The 19,301-nt window shown below is 40.5% G+C and overlaps 1 protein-coding gene across 4 annotated transcripts in view; it reads left to right on the top strand.

The window, feature by feature from the left end:
* Window positions 1-5,806: 5,806 nt before the first annotated feature.
* The window catches only part of ERICH3 (glutamate rich 3), an 88,543-nt gene continuing 75,048 nt past the window's right edge, over window positions 5,807-19,301 (top strand). For 3 of the 4 annotated variants that reach the window (XM_089515451.1, XM_089515456.1, XM_089515450.1), the window contains exons 1-2: window positions 5,807-5,966; window positions 19,037-19,130. In XM_089515451.1, the coding sequence (XP_089371577.1) occupies window positions 5,941-5,966; window positions 19,037-19,130 (120 nt within the window). In that variant the 5' untranslated portion in view covers window positions 5,807-5,940. Of the gene's footprint in view, window positions 5,967-19,036; window positions 19,135-19,301 lie in introns of those variants that run through there. The other variant, XM_089515454.1, reaches the window with a different exon arrangement.

The following is a 19,301-nucleotide window of genomic DNA, read 5'->3' as shown; positions in this document are numbered from 1 at the left end:
TGCGACTAATTTGCAAAAACCTTGCAGCCAGAAGAATTGGTTGGGGTCATCTTTCCCTACAGTTAGGCCTACACATATGTTACAGTGTTAAATGATCTGATTTTCCTACTAAATATTGCTTAAGGTGGGTATCCTGCTGAATTATTCATACAAAAAGTAGTTGTGTTTCCCATGAGGGGTGGGTGGGAATTGAGTCCCTTTCCCTTTAAGAATAATTCCTTTATTATGTCATCTCAAATGGCATGATTGTGTGCAAGTTTTGAAGCTCTTCAGATCATATAATAATTTCAGATGTTATAAAAAGGTTGCAAGGAGTTTGGCCGATTTTATGATGAAATTATACTGATAGCTCTTCCCTAATTATACTCCTCTCCACCCCGTGTGCTCTTTGCATTAGTTCACATCTGACTCACTCCAGTGGAACATGGTTCTGAAAACAGTTGGATTTTTATTCTCAATTTAAAAAAAGGTAAAGTTTTGAGTGGCTACTGGTTTTTTTTCTTCCAGTAGCCCATTACAGAAGTCTCTGCTACATGAATCCATCTCAGATTTTGGTAGAGCCTAATTTGAATGTATGTGCCCTCTTCTCACTTTCCATTGTATGCTTGTGTATAGATGCAGATTATATGGCTTAAACATCAACCATGATTTTCCTCTATGCTCCCCACTCTCCCCACCAAATTTGCATCATTTGATTGACTTTGTCAGCTGACAAGGAGTCCTAGAGAATTAGAATACTTTCATGGTATTTTATTTGGCCTAATAAAGATACTGTACTTTAAGGGCCTGCATGGTGTAGCAGTTTGAGCATTGGACCAAGGTTTGAATCCTGGCATGGCCATGGAACCCCATTGGATGACCTTGGGCAAGTCACAGTCTCTAAGCCTCAGAGGATGGCAATGGCAAACCTCATCTGAAGAAATTTGTTAAGAAAACCCTACAGTAGGTTTGCCTTCCATGAGGTGAAAATGACTTGAAGGCAGAAAACAACTAATAGGGATTTTAGCATTTTATTTTTATCCATCTCCCCCCGCCCCCCCTTGCCCACTATGGCTCAGCACTGCTACCTTTGCTTTTGATGGAAAAACTGATTGACTCTTCATCAAAAGATGTCATACTAATAATGTTTTAAATGCATTTTTCTCTCATATTTATCCCAGTTTTGCCACTGAAGGGCAAAAATTTAATAATCATATTGTTTGCCAAAACATAATTTCACATAGTTTTTGGTGGGTTTTTTTGGGCTATGTGGCCATGCTCTAGAAGAGTTTCTTCCTGATGTTTCGCCAGCATCTGTGGCTGGCATTCTCTGAAGATGCCAGCCACAGATGCTGGCGAACCATCAGGAAGAAACTCTTCTAGAACACGGCCTCATGGCCTGAAAACCCCACAAAAAACTATGGATGCCGGCCATGAAAGCCTTTGACTTCACATAATTTCACACTTTCTCCCTGAGATGCGCGTCAGGTATTATCTCAAGACAGGTAGAAATTGGAGCACTTCCCTTCTTTTTAAGTTGTTATTTGAACTTCTCTGTCATTATATTTTGCTTACTGGGGTTATCATGATAAACCTCCTTTCATAAAGAATAAATAACCAATTCTCTGAAGATGCTAGCCACAGCTGTTGGCAAAACATCAGGAATAAACTCTTCTAGAACACGGCCTCATAGCCTGAAAAACCCACAAAAAATTATGGATGCCAGTGGTGAAAACCTTTGACTTCACATAACCAATCTGCTTGACATGCTGCATGCAACTCTGAATTATAATAATAATAATAATAATATGTTTTATTTATAGACCGCTATTCCGCGATGATCATAGCGGTGTACAGTAAAATCGTTAATACAATAAAAATACAGTTAAAGGAGGGAGAAGTCTCATCCTTCAGGCAGTCCCTGATGTTGCTGGGTCTGCCTGCTGGCTCCCTCTGAGGCCGAGATGACAGTTGAGGAGGGAGGGGCCTCTTCCTTCAGACAGTCCCTGATGTTGCTGGGTCTGCCTGCTGGCTCCCTCTGAGGCCGAGATGACAGTTGAGGAGGGAGGGGCCTCTTCCTTCAGACAGTCCCTGATGTTGCTGGGTCTGCCTGATGGCTCCCTCTGAGGCCGAGATGACAGTTGAGGAGGGAGGGGCCTCTTCCTTCAGACAGTCCCTGATGTTGCTGGGTCTGCCTGATGGCTCCCTCTGAGGCCGAGATGACAGTTGAGGAGGGAGGGGCCTCTTCCTTCAGACAGTCCCTGATGTTGCTGGGTCTGCCTGCTGGCTCCCTCTGAATTATGTGAAGGCACTGATAACCATAGTATAAATGCATGAGTTAGAAATACCAGCAGAGCCATATTGATATGCTGCAGTAAAGATATTAAGGCTCAGATAATTATTTTATGCTGAAGAGGAAAATAGATCTGTTTTGATGTTTTCCTATGAACAAATATGTAGCAAAAAAAGTTCACATTCTGCTAGATAACAGCAACTTTTCTATCTCTGGATACTGGAAATTGCTCGTTATTGATGGTAGAACATCAGCTCCAGAGGTAGGTAGCTTTGTGTGTGCGTGATGTCAGTTTTCTAGCCCTGAAGGAGTGCAGAGGCCAAACAGACTACCAAAAAACTTTATTAAGGCCTAGAAATATCCTAAAGACCACGTTGCATTTGAAAAATGGTTGGGAGGGGGCAAAACCATTTTAAATCACTGCTTTTGGTAGAAAAGGGGCAATCTGGGAAACCTGGACATCAAGGTGTTTCTTATTTCCAATAGTTTTCAAGTTTTAATGAAGAACCCAAAACATTGTATTCAAAGTTTTTATTCTGGGTTCCTTAATATTTTTCTCTGTAGACTATCCTTGAATGGCTTCGCTATGACATTCAGTACTTCACCTATGTTGCTAAGATCCCGTTGCACTGCTGCAGTCTCTCTTACCACTCCAGTTAGTCATGTATCTGGGCCTGCCTGCTTGTTCTTTGCTTTGATCATGAGATATATTATTCTACTGATGTCCTATGTGCATACTATTTATGTACTGGTGACTGTTCTGTTTGCCTTCAGACCAGCCATTTGGCTACCTCCTTATCCTTTAAGGCTCAATGTGTGCAAGACTGAACTACCTAAATTTGTTTCCAGGCATCCTCCCACCTCACATTCCATGCCTCTACCTATCTGTCAACAGGATGAGTAGAGATTATGTTAAATCTGCACAAACCTTGTGTGTTGTTTGCCTTCCAAGTTGTGTTCAGCATATGATGACCCTAAGCGGAACCTATCACAGGGTTTTCCTGGCAAGTTTCGTCAGAGGGGGTTTGCCATTGTCATCTTCTGAAGCTGAGTATGACTTGCCCAGGGTTACCGAGTGGATTTCATGGCCGAGTGGGGATTTGAACCATCATCTCCAGAGTCCTAGACCAATGTTCACATCACTATGTGAATCCTGTATGATATTTACCTATACATAAGTAGTGTCCCAATGGGACTTCCCCAATCCTTACCAGGCAAGAATCACTGCGATGGGAGGGAGGGTCTTATTTCCCATCACTTGAGAAGCAGCTGGCTGATGTTTCCACTCCTTCATCCCCTTTGAGCAATCATCATTTTTGAGACAGGCAGAAACAAGGTCCCTGTTGCAATTCTCCCTTGCATTGGAGGTCACTCACATAAACAGGGATGGGAAGAGCAGGCAGCCGAATCCTGAGTGACGGAACGGAACCCCATCAATCCCTGTGGCTGCTGCCAGGTAAAAGGAGATTTGGGGCTTTCACAGTCCCTATATGGCTCCTAAATTAGAATGGCCATCATAACAATAAGCACTTATGCTATTGTGAATTTACCCCATCCTTCTCTAAAGACATCAAAGCTTGTGGCTATCACTGGATCTTGTGTCAGTAAATCCAATACATTTGTTTCTTTGCGCATCGTATTACAAAGTACCTCCTTTGGTCTGTTTTGCTACCACCCTATCGACAGGGTGATGTTGAGTTTCATGTCCTCAGGGAAGGGGGGAAAACCTCTTTATATCCACTTTCTTGGGCCATACATGATTTCATGAAAAGCTCTCCATGTTTATACAAACCTCCATCCTCAATTGCCATTTTACTTGAGATACTGCAAACAGAAGATACCCAAGTCAGCTGATTGTATGGGTAGTTGCATCTTTCCTAGCTCTGTAATACAATATATTTTTAGTTCTTATGTAAGGCAACTATAATGGCCTAGATTCTGCAGTGTAGCCAGAATGAAAAATGCATTTCTGAGCAGTGAGTACATTTGGGAGCCAGGTTTTAAGTGTGTATGTGCATGTATTCACATCTCCCTCATGGTAGGAAAGATATGGGGAGTACATAGTGGTTTGAGCATTGGACTACAACTCTAGAGATCAGGGTTCGATTCCCCAGTCTGGCAGAAGCCCCCCTTCTCAGGGTTGCCTTAGTGCTGCCCTAAATTGGAAATGACGTGAAGGCACACAAAACTACAAATAAATAAGGATCACTTGGCTTTCCACCTTTTGCTTGGCCCTGTTTCTCTTTTTCACTCACAGAAGTACCCACTTGACTTGCCAATCGGGATTTCCAGGTAGAGTCCAAACAGTCCAGTAAGTTCCAACTTTTGCCAAACTGGGGTTGGTCCTTGGGAATTAATCCAAGCCATTCCCTGGAACAAATATCCAGAGCCACATCCTGAACCTAGAAAAGTGGGTGAAAGAATAAGGGCTGAATAAGTGTCATGATCAATATTACATTAAAAGGATCTTGTAGATGCTTTCAGAGTTCATCACATGAAAATCTCAATATTACGCATAATGATTTCACATGATGTTGCACGCAACACACCATTAAAGTGGTCACAAAGAAGCAGTAATGCGCATCTTTTTACTTTCAGGATTTCAGCGACAATGCATTTCCGATATCGCTTCATTTGCGCAATTGCGTGTGATAATCATTTGTGCAATTACTCGCCATTTCTGCTTCATTTGCAGGATGCTTTAAATGCGCTTTAATCTCTCTTTAATGCCAAAATTGTCCCCAGCGTGATAAACTCCATAGACTTGGTCTACTTCCTCAGATGTCTATGCAAGCTTATACCACAATGTTTTTTTAATTTGGTCAGTCTTAAAGGTGCTACAAGATCCCCTTTGCTTACTGCTATAGCCTGGGGTAGTGGTTTGAGTGTTGGACTACAATGCTGGAGACCAGGGTTCGATTCCCGGCTCAGCCATGAGACCCACTGGGTGACCCTGAGCAAGTCACACTCTCTCAGCTTCAAGGGAAGGCAATGGCAAACCTCCTCTGAAGAAATCTTGCCAAGAAAACCCCAGGACAGGGTTGCCTCCAGTCAGCAATGACTTGAAGGCACACAACACACAACACGCACTCCAAGCTCACATGGCTGAGGCTGCCTCTGCACTCAGGGTGACCACCAGGCGTCCTCCTTTTCCAGGACACGTCCTACATTTCAGCTTCCAATCCAGGAGGAATTCCAAAACATCCTCCATCTGGGACAGGACTAAGAAGCATGCATTTCTATTGATATGAATGCTTTTGGCTCCGCTCTGGGCCCCACAACAAACTGCAACTCCCAGAATTCCATAGCCTTGAGCCAGAAAAGAGTTCTTTCTGCAGTGTGGATGCAGCCAAAGTGGTATCACCCCGGATCATTTCTCCAGTGCGGATGCAGCCCGTCCCCTGCCGGACATCCCCGGTCCCAGCTGCCCGCCTGCCTGCCTGCCTGCCTCCCTGGGGGCGGAGAGAGCCCTTCCCAGCCCTGTTTGAGGAGCACCGCTTAGCAACGCCGGGAGAGGAGCAGGAGCAGGAGGAGGAGGAGGAGGAGGAGGAGGGATGCCTTGGCGCAGAGGAGCAGCAGGAGGAAGGAGGCTGCCGGCTCGGCTCCGGAGGGGCTGCTAGGCACACCCCCCCCCCCCCGCAAGGGAAAGCAAGGGCCAGCCTGACACCATGAACCCCCAGCCCCAGCCCCTGGGGTGAGTACTAGGCAGGCTCTGGAGTCCCGGGAGGATGGGGGGCATTGCCTTCGGGGTGGGAAGGGTCTCAGAAGACAGCACCTGGCTCTCTGTCTGCCTTCTCCTCCGCTTCCTTCCTTCTACTCCTCTTCCCTCCCTCCCTCTCCTCATCTTTCTGCTCCTCTTCCTCCCTCCCTCCCTCCCTCCCTCCCTCCTTCCTTCCTTCCTTCTCGTCCTCTTCCTTCCTTCTTCTTGTTCTCCTTCCCCTCCTCTTCCTTCCTTCCTCTCCTCTTCCCTCCTTCCTCTCCTCTTCTTCTTCTTCTTCTTTTTCTTTCCTTCTTCCTCCTCCTCCTCCTCCTCCTCCTCTTCCCTTCCTTCCTCCTCCTCCTTTTCTTCTTTCCTTTCTTCCTCTTTCCCCTCTCTCCTCCTCCTCCTGCCCCTCCTCCCCCTTCCTTACTCTCTTCCTCTTCCTCCTCATTTTCTCTTCTCCTTACTCCTTCTCCTCCTCCTCCTCCTCCTCTTCTCTCCCTCCTTCTTCTTTTGCTATTTCATTTACTTATTTACAACTCCCCTCCATCTTTTTTTATTTTTTTATTTCTAGGCCCCTTCTCTCCATTATCAAACTGTTGAAAATGAAATGTGGGCCTGTTCCAGACTGCCAAAATAAAGCTGCTTCGGGTCTCTTTGGAGGTATGCTGTTTAAATGACGCATGGGTCCTAAGAGTCCAGAGGTCACGCCAAAGCCACACTCCATTCCTAAGCACTGGAGTGCAGCTTTGGTGCAGCTTCCGGACTCTTAGGACGCATGCATCATTTAAACAGCATATCTCCAAAGAGACCCGAAGCAGCTTTATTTTGGCAGTCTGTAACAGGCCATAGATTCACATATATCACAATGGACACATTGAGTAACATTCAACCATGTTAGTTTGGAAGATCAGTATGCAAAGGGGACTTGTAGCACCTTTGAGAGTAACTGAAAGAAAGAAGTTGGCAACATGAGCTTTCATAGACTTGAGTCTGCTTCTTCAGAGGCATGAGGTGTGAGAAAGATGTTGTAGTAGAAGCTTTGGTAGACTTGATCTACTTTGTGAGATGTATCTGAGGAAGTAGATCAAGTCACAGTAACGCTCATGAAGACCCACATTGCCTAAGAAGCCAGGGTTGCAGCAGGCTGCAGGAGCTAAACCTCAACTGAAGGAAGAGGGTTAAAGGAAAAGATCATTTACAGACAGCAAAGGGATCTGAGCAAGAGGAGAACCAGCGAAGCTCATTCATATTCCTCTGGAATGGTACCAGTGCCTGGGTACATGGAGTAGTAAGTTAATATTAAAAGGCTGAATCCAAAACAAAGTTAGCTGTTATCTTCTTGCTTGTGCAGGCTGCCTGTTTGAATACAGATCTTGCAGCCCTTGCCACTGAACCAGCAAAGTCCCTCATGCAAGAGAAATGCAAGAACTCCTGGTATTTCTCTAAATCCCTTTGCCCTGATGAGGTTTTCCTTTCTTTAATGAGCTGCCAGAAATGAAAAGGGCAAGTAAGCAAAGCACCTCTGAGCTTGGCCTGCTTCAGCTCATTTACACCTGCTTTCCTTTCTCTTGAGTACTTTGAAGGAAGGAAGGAAGGAAGGAGAGGGAAAAGCAGAGGACAGGAAACTTAAAAGTAATTAAAGTTTCCTCCATTAGAAATGCAACAGTCTCCTTGATGTTAAAATGTTCATATTCAATATTGACAGTTTCTGGGCTTGTTAATTAATTTTGGGAGAACTGAGGAAAAAAAGGTAAGGAATCAACAACTGTAATACATTTACTGCTGTCTGTATTTCACAGACTTTGCAAAAACATGTTTAGTTTTTCATTTGCTAATATTCTCACAGGGCTAAGGAAACAGCTATATAGATACATACATTTCAATAAAGAAGCCACTCATGTTTTAAAAACATATGGTCTTGTGAAGATAATCACATTGAATTTATGTATGCATATGTTTATTGCAGACCAATCATATATCATGTTTTGGCTCAAATTTCTTTATGGTAAACTGATCAAATTGTTGAAATAGTGTTGATAGCAGAGTCCTTGGGATTAGATCCAGGTGCAAACAGTATTTAAGAGGTGAATCTTGAGCAAAATGTCTGCTCATTTACTATGTGCTTGATAGAAAGATGATGTGGATTCAGATCAAGTTAGCATTATTCAGTATTCCCCCCCCCAAAAAAAAAAAAACACTGCTGTAGCCCCATGCACATTTTGGGCAGCATCCAGCATTGGACTTCCTGAGGCAGAACAACAGAATCCAGTGGAAAGGAGAGCCAACAGAAGAGATCTATTTTGTCCTCCCCTCTTCAGGTACTCCTTCCACTCATACTTCCCAAAGTGACGATGGAGGACTCAGAAAACTTCCCAAGACAGTTTTGCGAAGCATGAGTTACATGAAGGAAGGGAGCTTTTTGTCATGGAAGTAACTACAATTCTAGAACAATGTAGGATTTAGACTTTAGTGGGAAGAAAATCACATTGAATAATAATAATAATAATAATAATAATAATAATAATATTTAAATTTATATGCCGCCTCTCCCGCAGCATAGAGGTGGCTTACAATAACAGATAAAATACAATATAAAATATCACATATATTAGAATACATTCCATCAATTCCCTTCTCCCCAACTACACCTATAATAAAATAACAAGAACAATTAAAACAATTAAAACAAACATCTAGCCAGTCATGGGCAATCTGGGTGTTCTCTGTGATAGTCTGTTTCCATGTTAGACAGGTGGATTATTCAGGGAAGGCCTGTCGGAAGAGATCCGTCTTGACAGCCCTTTTAAAGCTGTCAAGATTGGTAATGTTCCGGATTTCTTCCGACAGACTTGCTTCCTTGCTTCCAAGGCAACTTGTGTAGGATCACTCTGTATTCAGTTCTGTGTATCTAGCTGGTTATTGCACTGTGGGATGTCTTGTAGATGGCTATGTTACTAGGTGATATGTTCAAACAAGGTGTCGAGATTGAAGGCAGGACGCCTACTATGTTAATAGTTGTGAAGAAGTCATGCAAATGACATGTGCTGAAATTGCTCCTTTTATAGAAAACCAGAATCCCTACCTAGCCTCAACTTTTCAAATGAAATATTTTTGACCCTTCAATTTCCTAATTCTTTTTTGCCTAAATTTCATTTTGTGTAAGTTTATCATCAAACCATAAGATTTTGTAGGATGGGGAGGGAATTCTGCAGTCTTCAGATGCTGTTTAACTGCATCTTCTTATAACTCTAGCCAGCATAGGAAATAATTCAAAATGCTGGGAGTTGCCATTCAACAACACTTGGAAGGCTGATTCCCTCTTGTCAAAACAGATAGATATCTAGACAAAACTGAAGCTGTCCTTACCCATTGGGACCCTTTGGACTCTTTGGGCCTCTAGATTTTTTGGACTCCATCTCCAACAGTCTCTTTCTAATGGCCATGCTGTTGGGGCTAGTGGAAGTTGTTGCAGACCAGGAGGACCAAAGGTTCCCCATTCTGGATTAGAGGTTTAATTCCTAGTTATTGGAAATAAGGTAATATAAATAAATAATAAATAAAGTAATAATTAATTAATTAATTAAAAGGTGCAGGGAGCCTTATAATCCATAACACAACTTAAAACAACTCCAAATAATATAATAAGAAGATAAAATAATTCAGTAAAATCAAATAGAAACTACAACAAAATAGAACAAAATCTAAGCCCATATTTTCACAACACAAATTTCATGAGTTCAGAACCCATTTAGTTACATATATGTCTCACAGTGTGTGCGCCAATGTATGCATATTCCCACGTACACACAGAATGGAATGGGAGAACAGTACAACCAAAAAGTCAAGGAATAAAAAGAGATAACAGATCTGTCAAGTTTCTTTATAAGGTCTGTACAACTTCAGACAACAGCTGAAACTGCATCTTGAACTGCTTCCCTACAAAAAATATATATTGCATGTAGAAAATTAGCAAGTTATGGGATAAGATAATTAATTGGACCTGTTTATTACATACTTGTATTCTGCATGCAGTAAGATGATTATTATTTTGATGATGATTTAAACCGAAAAAATTCCAAAATGCAAGTTCTCACTTTGAAAAAGGTAAAGTTCTAAAAGACGTTTCTCATATATGCTTGTTGATGTGGATCAGCTTCATACTGTTCTGTGAAGTGTTCAAGCAGCTTGGAGAAACAAAGGCCTGCAGTCCAAAAATTAGCTGGTTAATTCAAATTGGTATATGCCAATCAGATAATCTTCTATGTCTCTATCATAGAAGTATAGAGATGGGAGGGACTCCAGTTCATTTCCTATCAGTGCAAGAAACTGCAAAAGCATCTTTGACAAATGGCCAACCAACCCTATCTAAAAACTTCTGACAAAGGAAAGTCTACCACCTTCTGAGACAGTCTGTTTCAGTGTTGAACAGTTTTACCATTGGAAGGTTCTTCCTAACATACAGAATAGATAAATCTCATTTTTGGGGTGTAATTTTAATCCATTTGTTTGGATCCTGCTGGTTTGAGCGGAAGAAAATGTGAGGCACTCTTTCAAATATTTGAAGGTGGTTACCATGTCATCTCTCAGAGGTCCTTAGGTTAAATTTCCTCAACAATTTCCAGTAGAGCTGGGTGTTCAGACCCTTTCAAGAGCCTCTAAATGCATTCAAACATGTCAGTATGGTTCCTTGAACTGGATGTGGTACTTCAGGTGAAGGCTAACTGGATTAGAGTTATTTCCCGTGGTCTGGACACCGTATTTCTGTTAATGCACACTAGAATTTCTTCAGCTATTTTTGCTGCTCATCACATTGTTGACTCATATTTAGCTTGTATTCTACTAAGTCTCTTGTTTTCACATGTACTGCAGTCAAGTTAGTTGTCACCCATCCTATATTTATACATCTGGGTTTTCCTTCCTAAATGGAGTTCTGGAGCTGGATTCTGGAATGATTTATCTGTGTATAAACTGTAATCCAGAGTTACTTTACTGTGGTTCTGGGACCAGATCCTGAGGCAACTTACTTCCAGTATGTCTCCAGTTCAATAGAAATTAGTCCTTTCATCCAAAGAACACCTGGTTGGTGGTGCTGGCTGCAGTGTGAGTCCCTACTGTGAGATTAAGCCCCTCATTTCATAGTGTGAATGTGACTGGAGCAGAAAGAAGTAGTATCCATCAAGATGTATGTATCCCAGGAAGCTGAATAAAAGTTGGGGGTGGTTTGGTTTTGACATGGAAATGGACAACTATGATGGGTTGCGCACATGAGCACCCATGCTGGCTCTTAAGAAGAGCAGTATTCTATTCTGTATGTTCATGTGACTGTGTATGGCTCTTTAGTACCTTTCCTGGTGTCAAAACCAATCTGATCTGTTGGTAGTTAACCAGGTCCACCTCCCACCCATTCTTGAAGATTGGGACAACATTTGCCAGCTCCTGATCTAAAAGGACCTCACCTGTTCTCCAAGAATTTGCAAAGATTATGGATGGAGTCTCTGAGATAACATCAGTAATTTCCTTTAGCACCCTTGGAAACAGTTCATCTGGCAGTGGAGATATGAATTAAACTGAAGTACTACATGTTCCTGGATGACCTCTCTAACTGTGTTGGGATACAGTCTGTTCACTGAATTTTTTATTCTGTTTTGACCAAGCCAAACACTGTTTTCCTTTTGGGAGAAGACTGAGGCATAGCCAAGGTTGAAGAGATTCACCTCTGCCACTCATTGGCATATCTCTGTCATCTCTATGCAGCAGACCTACCACTTCCTTGTTCTTCGTCTAGCTTTGGACATAGCCAAAAGGCCACTTTTCATTATTTTTCACACCTTTTGCAAGCTTGAGTGTATTACAAACTCTAACTTTTATGAGCTCCATCAAAATACTGGTTTCTCATTTATACACTTAATTGGTGACTTACTCCATGTATTACTTGTACATGGACTGTTTAAATCTTAACATATCCAATATATCTTAGCATATCTTCTTATTCAGCCAACCCAGTTTCTATAGATACTACCCACTCTTCTTTCTTGATGGAATTTTTTTGCAGTTGTGGCTCATATATGCCACCTTTAAGAAACTGCTACCAACCATAAACTCTTTTGCCTTTGAGTACTTCTGACAATGGGATCTCATCCAAGTTTTGCTTATGTTTGTTGAAATCAGCTTTTTGAAAGTCCACAGTGAGTACACTCAGCTTTCACTTTTCCTTGTAGAAGACATGGGCTGCGTCTGCATTGGATAATTAATATAGTTTGACACTGCTTTAACTGTCATGGCTCAATGGTTTGGAATTCTGGGATTTGTAGTTTTGTGAGATATTTAGCCTTCTCTGTCAGAGAGCTTGGGTGCTACAGCAAACTACAAATACCAGGATTCCATAGAATGGAGTCGTGACGGTTAAAGTGATGTCAAACTGCATTATTTCTGTAGTGCAGCCACGGTCATTTCTACTCAAACATTCCTACTACTTTCATTTTGTTGACAGTTCTTCCCTTTTAGTAAGGCTCAAATTGAGGATAACCTATCCCTTTGTAATTTTTTCCACTTTCTAAGAAAAGAAAAAAGAATTTATTCATAAGGCAAGTGGGGACTTGGTTGGACCTTATAGTGCTGACAGAATTTAACTTACGCAACAGATATCAGGGTAGTTGAAGTATTCCATTACTACTGTATCTCTTCTTTTTTAATGCTTACTATCTTATCAAGAAAGACATTACATCATATGAATTCAGGCAAGCAATATAAATATATAAGCACACTTTTCATGGGTGATTATAAATAAAAATAACATTCATTTTCCTTTTAATGTAAACTTATTTTGTTTACAAAGTAGAATATGATGGCTTTTTTCCTCTTTATCACCAGTTGGAAATAATGCAAGATTGGTTGAAGCTATTAAACCTGATAAAGTACTTCCATTATGGTTTCTTCTCATTAGAGTTTTAGTGTAAAACAGGCAATAAACTGCAATTGTACAGTTAAAAAATTGAGTTTATATAACTCCCAGTGACTGTCTCTACTGATCAATAAATAGGATTCTTTCATATTGTTTCTTTGGTGTACCATTGCTAACATAATTAGACCATAAACAATTAACTGTGAAGATTTGTTTTCTAAAAAATAATGTTAGAGACTTCTAGACAGTGTGTTTACATTCACTTCCAATTCAAATCAATGAAAACGTCATAAAATTTTGTTACAATGGATAACATTATTTGAACTAGAGCTACAGAACATAATGTACTGTGACACCATTAAAAGGCAAGTAATATATTTGGATCTTGCTTTGTTTCTTGTCAAGTGGGCAGGTTTTTAATGTGAAAATGCCACAATTGATTGTTATTGTTATATATTTTGGCATAACGAGTATTGACTTGTAATGGTCATATTTTTACGTTCACATTTACTTTCTTGAGTTAAACTCTGTGCTGGAACTGCACATTACAGGCTGTAATAAGAGGCTATGAATTCAAGCAGAGGTGAGATAGGGTGGTGAGACTCTTAACCACTGCACTTACGCAGAACCCATGTATCAAAACATACTTTCATGTTTGGGGAGTAAATCCCTCAAAGCAAAATAGATGGTTGGAGAAATTTGTCTGATTCTATAAAAACACCTTTCTGAAGCTCCTGTGTTCTTCCTAGCAGACAGGATGCTGTCAATTTTACTAGAAAATAAAATGCTACCTGCTGTGCCTTCTTATTAATTGGCAATTTTGTGAATTGATTCCTACTGCAGTCTAGTTAATGTACTTATCCAGCTCCTGTATAGCTTTGAAATTTAGGGTCAGAGACACTTTCCAAACCATTTGAAATGGATTGTAGGCTGAACTCTTAGTATTTCCTCCACAAGTTGGTTCCTCTTTGTTAAAATTAGAAGTTGGGCTCTTGTTCATTGAGGCAAAAACCTTCAAGGTATCTGTTTTGTTTGGGAAAAGAATGCTGGATGCTAAAGAAAGAAATCTGGCTAAACATTTTTTTGCTGAGTAGCTCTCCAAAGACAGATGGACCAAATACTGGTTAAGATCCTCACAGCTTTAGTTGAAAGATGCTCAGACTACCTTATAAAGTGAGGGCAAATTGTCCAGTAAAGACAGAGTTTTCTATGGTGATAAGATAGCCAGGAAATCTCAACTCTGTGCTTTAGCATTTTTGAAAAGATGACAATATTTCCAGTGAAAGAACAGTCCCTAATTGTATTAGCTTATTATTTATGACTTATTGGCAGATTATAGTAACTCTATCACAAATAAGGTCATAATGTGCTTCCAAGCTCAATTCAAGGTGCTAGTGTTGTCTTAAAAAGCCCTAAATGTCTTGCAGGCAGGATATCTGAAAGACCACTGCCTTCCATATGAGCCTGCTAGAAATCTGAGTTCTTCAAAGGAGGCCCTGTTGTGTGTCCCAACAATTCATGAAGTTTGGTTAGTGGGTACACATAACAGGGCTTTTGGGGGGCGGTAATTCATCAACTGTATAACTCCCTACCGAAGGAAAGTAGGCTGGCCCCATGTCTTTTGAGCATCTGACAGCCCAAACAGTGCTGTTCCGCATGGCATTCAGTGTTTGAAATTGCTGTTTTGATTATTTCAAAACCGATTTTTTAGATTGTTTGGGTGTTAATAAAGGGTATTATAATGTGTTTAAAAAGGATTTTATCTGGTTTTTATTTGTTCGTCACCTCAAGAGCCCTTGTGGGCTGGGAGGCAATACAGAAATACTTTAAATAAACAAACAATATATTCGTATTTGGAACCCCTAAAATCCACACTTTTCTAAACAAGTCTACATTGGGCTGTGAAGAAGGTTTGCCATAGACCTTTTTAAAATGTGGGTCTGAGCTGATTAGTTTGTTATAATTACACGTACATTACTGTTGAAACTTTTTCCCCTCTTATTTTATAGAGGATTTTTTGGTAATAGTCTTTGTTCTAGAGATAATAAATTATTCATACATTAAAAGGATACATTTCTTTGAAAGGTCTGTTCAGGTGTTTATTCAGCACTGCAATTGATGCCAGAGGATTAGCAGTAAATGGCACTTCTTGTAATTGATATTGGCCTCACTCATCACTGTTCATAACTTCTGACACGTCTTTGAATGACCTGCCAGAAATTGGGGTTCATGTGACAGAGCAAGTGCTGACATGGTTCATGATCATGCAAGTCCTATTGAACCAACATTTATGCCCCGTTATACACAGCGGTTATAGACCTGTGTGAGTGCAAGTATAGCTTCATGGGGGCAAAGTGATATGTAAAAACTATGTTAATAATAATAATAATAAATTGTTTATTTGTTAACCGCTTTTCCTACGATCAAAGCGATGTACAATATCGTTAAAAACAAACATTAAGAACAATTAAATATCCATATCTAAATACATATTAGTTGTATGTTGATCACCTCTCCAATACCATTTCAAAGCAGTGTTGCTTTCCTGGTGGTAACTATTGTCATTTCAGATGTTCTAGAGACTTGTTTCTTCACAGCTGTAGTGACAAGAGCTCTCTGCCCTTCTTGTACTTCTGACAGCATGAAGATTATATAACCATGTAAGCATAATGCACAGTATTGGTCACAATCACTTCTCATAAGGAAATGTGCCCACAATGTGAGGTTGGCAGGACCCTTCTTGTATTTCCACATTTTCCTATACTGTCCCCAAAAATGGTTCTTGTTTTATTTTTGATTGAGAGCACTGGGTTTATACATAAGAAAAGAAGATGTCTTCTGTCTACACAAAACCATAGAAAACCTCAGAGAAAATGGTTTTGCCTTTACATTTTTCCCCTCTCACTTAATACTAAAGCCTGGGGGGTGTTTATCTGTTTAAAGAGTGATGGATTCAGGAAAGACACAACATATACTAAAGGAGCTATGAAATTTACTCCCTCAAGATATGGCAATGGTCACCCACTCAGAAGGCTTTACGAGGAACTTATACATGTTAATGGAGGAGAACACTACTCATGAATAGTTGTATTCCACCTGAAGAAGTATAGGTGACACATCTCTGAGTATTACTTGCTGGGGAACAACAGTGTGAGAAAATGATTGACTTTATGCTCTCTTAATGGGCTACCTATAGGCATTGGTATGATTGGGCACAGTAGGAAGCAGACTACTGGATGGATGAGCCTTTACTCTGGACTGGCAGGGATCTTCTTGTGTTTCCTGATAATGAAGATGTTTAATTCACTTTTACATTTGGCATGATTAGCAAGCCTGTGGCAAATAAATAGCATTTCATGAGTTGTCAGGAGCAGGTAACATAAGAGGAGTGTTGCTCACTTGCGTTCTTTCCGGTGTTGAAAACATAATATCTGTATCATAGTTTGCTGTTAACACCTGGAAAGAGAAACCTGGTCTAGGTTTTCAATAATTTGTGTGTGTTGTAATGAAAGGGACCCAATTCAACAAGAGGGTGGAAACAGTATCCTCATGTAACTGTTATTGCCAAATTAAATTTATTGTATTTGAGCTGGGGAGGTGGTGGAAGGGAACTCATTTTTATTTTTGAAGGACTACAGTTGCCATGAAATGGACTGAGGCAGCTTGTTGCTTAACATCTGGAACAAAAGGATCTATGGTGCAAGACTGCCTAAAAGCCAGATTATTAAACTTGGAGGATATTATCCATGACACAAAAATTGTATGGCGATGGAGAATGGAGATGGATAGTTCTGATTCATATAAATGTAAAGCTCTCTCTGTGTGTTCAATTGTATTTTCCTATTGATGTTGTTATTTCTTCTGCCTTAAGCCTGAGTTTAAATAAGCCCTCTCTGTTTATTCTTTTGTAGGAGGCAAAGTGGAGGTGAATGCATAGAAAAGGGAATAAATGGAGGCCAGCAGAGTGGCTTTTCTTTGAACATAATGTGAAAGGAAAGAAAGGTGTCCAGTAGCACACACAAGGGAATCTCAGTAAGACTAAAACCTATAGGGTAGGCAACAAATCATTTGTTGTACAATGGAGCACAGAGATTTGCCAAGGTGCAAAGCAACTCAGGGCTCCAGTGGAGTTATATATGCCTCGTTCTCATCAGAGCTGAAGAATACTCCCCACAGGCACTACCCTGTAGGTTGCTGGTTCAGACCGATCCCAGGCCCTGAGATTTCAGGACCCAATCATGAAACCTAGGAATGATCCCTTGTGATGGCACAGGAAGCAGGCCCTTGTGATTTTACAAGGGACATCTTCTGGTGGTGGCACTAAACATTATACATAACCATCAACCCCACTTGTATAGATTATGCCATTGGAATTAAAAAAAAACAACTCACACCAAATCTAACAAATAAGGAAAATATATATACTTACTGCTTTTAGACAGTGCTCTCACCCTGAGATCCCTCCTTCACAGCCTGAGAACTGGCATGCCCATGAACATTGTCTGCCACTGAAGAGAAGGAATTTGCATAAGGCTTTTGTGTGGAACAATATGTACTTTTTGGAGACCCTGTGAATACATCATAGATGTTTGACTGACCACTGTTTTAACTCATCCAATCTGGACACCAACTGCTGATCCATGGATATTCAGGAGGAAGCATGTTGGATTGTACAAGTAGGGTTGCTATAATTCTCTACCACAAACCGGGACAAAATGTAGGACAATTGTAGGATAAAATTTAGCCCAAAATGTAGGACATTTAAGAAAAATTGAGGACCTTAAATGTCCTTCATTTTGGGCTAAATTTTATCCTACAATTGTCCTACATTTTGTCCCGGGTTTTAGTAGAGAATTATGGCAACCCTATGTACAAGCCATGTGCAGAGTCAGGAGCATATGAGTGACATAGGTTCAGAAGTGAGAGTATTGATAGTTTCTGTTTCTTTTGGGTTTAGTCATGACAACCAATCCGAGAAAAAGGGAGTCTAAAGATAACATGACACATTATCCTGATCACTGCAATCCTATAGCTGGCCTTTCTGAGAAGGGTTTTTTTCATGTTCTAATTCAATTGGATGTTTTACTAGGGATAGGCTGTTCACAACTGATATGAAACATAAGGATCTAAGTGGCTCAGCATCTAGGGTTGCTCCATCCCTCTGATATCTGAGATTAGTTGTGTTTTAACTTGTTATCTGGGTCATCGAATACTGACAAGGAAGAGATTCTGAAGATATTGGGTTAAGTTTAATTTATCCCTACCTGCGCAAACACCATGAATGCAGCACACCAGTACCAGGAGGCACTACATATCAGTACGTACTTGATATAATTGCTGCAATTCTAGTGATTTCAGATGCAAATGTAAACAACAGGACAAAGAAACAACATAAAACAGTTGCTATAGCTCTAATGTTTAATCACCAGGCAGAACATGGTAAAGTAAATGGTCTGTTTAAAGTTTATTTTATCTGGTGTAGGCTACCTGGGGGATTATTATGAAACCAGAAGTAAACTTCCTGGAAGTATCTTGCCTTTGTCACAGTTTCATGAAGAGAATGTTTTATTCCTCCTTTCTTGCCAGGGGACCTTTTTTGTTTGCCTGGTCTTTCAAAGACACCAGACTAAATGCATAGTAAGAGAGCAGAAGAAAATGACATTGAAGTCAATAGTGTCATTTATCATGGTATTAAGGATATGGTAGCACAGCTTTATTGACTTGCTTGGTATCTGAAAGAGGAGCCATTCATTATCCCTTGACTATAGCATGACCATAAAACATCAGTGCTAGATCAGAAATGCATTTTTAAACACCCATATTTACGCATGATTGGGTCACTGAAGGTTTTTCAGTTTTCATGTTGTGGCTTCTTAAACTTCCAGGTTATAGGTCACAGGTGTATAGTCTTCCAGGTTTTAATGAAGTTTTGGAAGGGACCTTTAGGAATTGTAGTCCAACAACATCTGGAGGGCCCCAGCCTGTTAAGCCTTGCTGTACGTAATGCTGTGGCTTCCGTAGATAGCACAGTGTATGGCCACTCATAGTCTGAAGAAAGTAATCTGAATATCTGATTTTTAGTTTCTGATTCCATGCATTTTTCAAGTGCAAATTTTTGGATTGTTATAAATGACTGGATAATCAACTTTGTTGGTTTCAGATCCCTTGCAAATTACAACAGCTTAACCGATAAGCACCTTGCCGGCTATTTCAGCAATACTAGGATAAGACGTCACCTTCTGAGATCAGGGCTGGTAGGTATGCAAATACTTCTTTTCAGTTTCATGGGGTTATTTCTTACATTATACAGTCGGTCCTTCTTATACACAGATTTTTTATACATGGATTCAAGCATCCACGGTTTGAAAATGTTAAAAAAAGGTATACATTTCAAATATCAAACCTTGATTTTCCATTTTTCATAA

This window comes from Sceloporus occidentalis, unplaced genomic scaffold (assembly GCF_023333645.1).
Source record: "Sceloporus occidentalis isolate IW3139 unplaced genomic scaffold, rSceOcc1.0.p SCAF_3, whole genome shotgun sequence".
Lineage (NCBI taxonomy): Eukaryota > Metazoa > Chordata > Lepidosauria > Squamata > Phrynosomatidae > Sceloporus > Sceloporus occidentalis.
The sequence above is the reverse complement of the archived record's forward strand: the minus strand, read 5'-3'. Positions and strand labels throughout refer to the sequence as shown.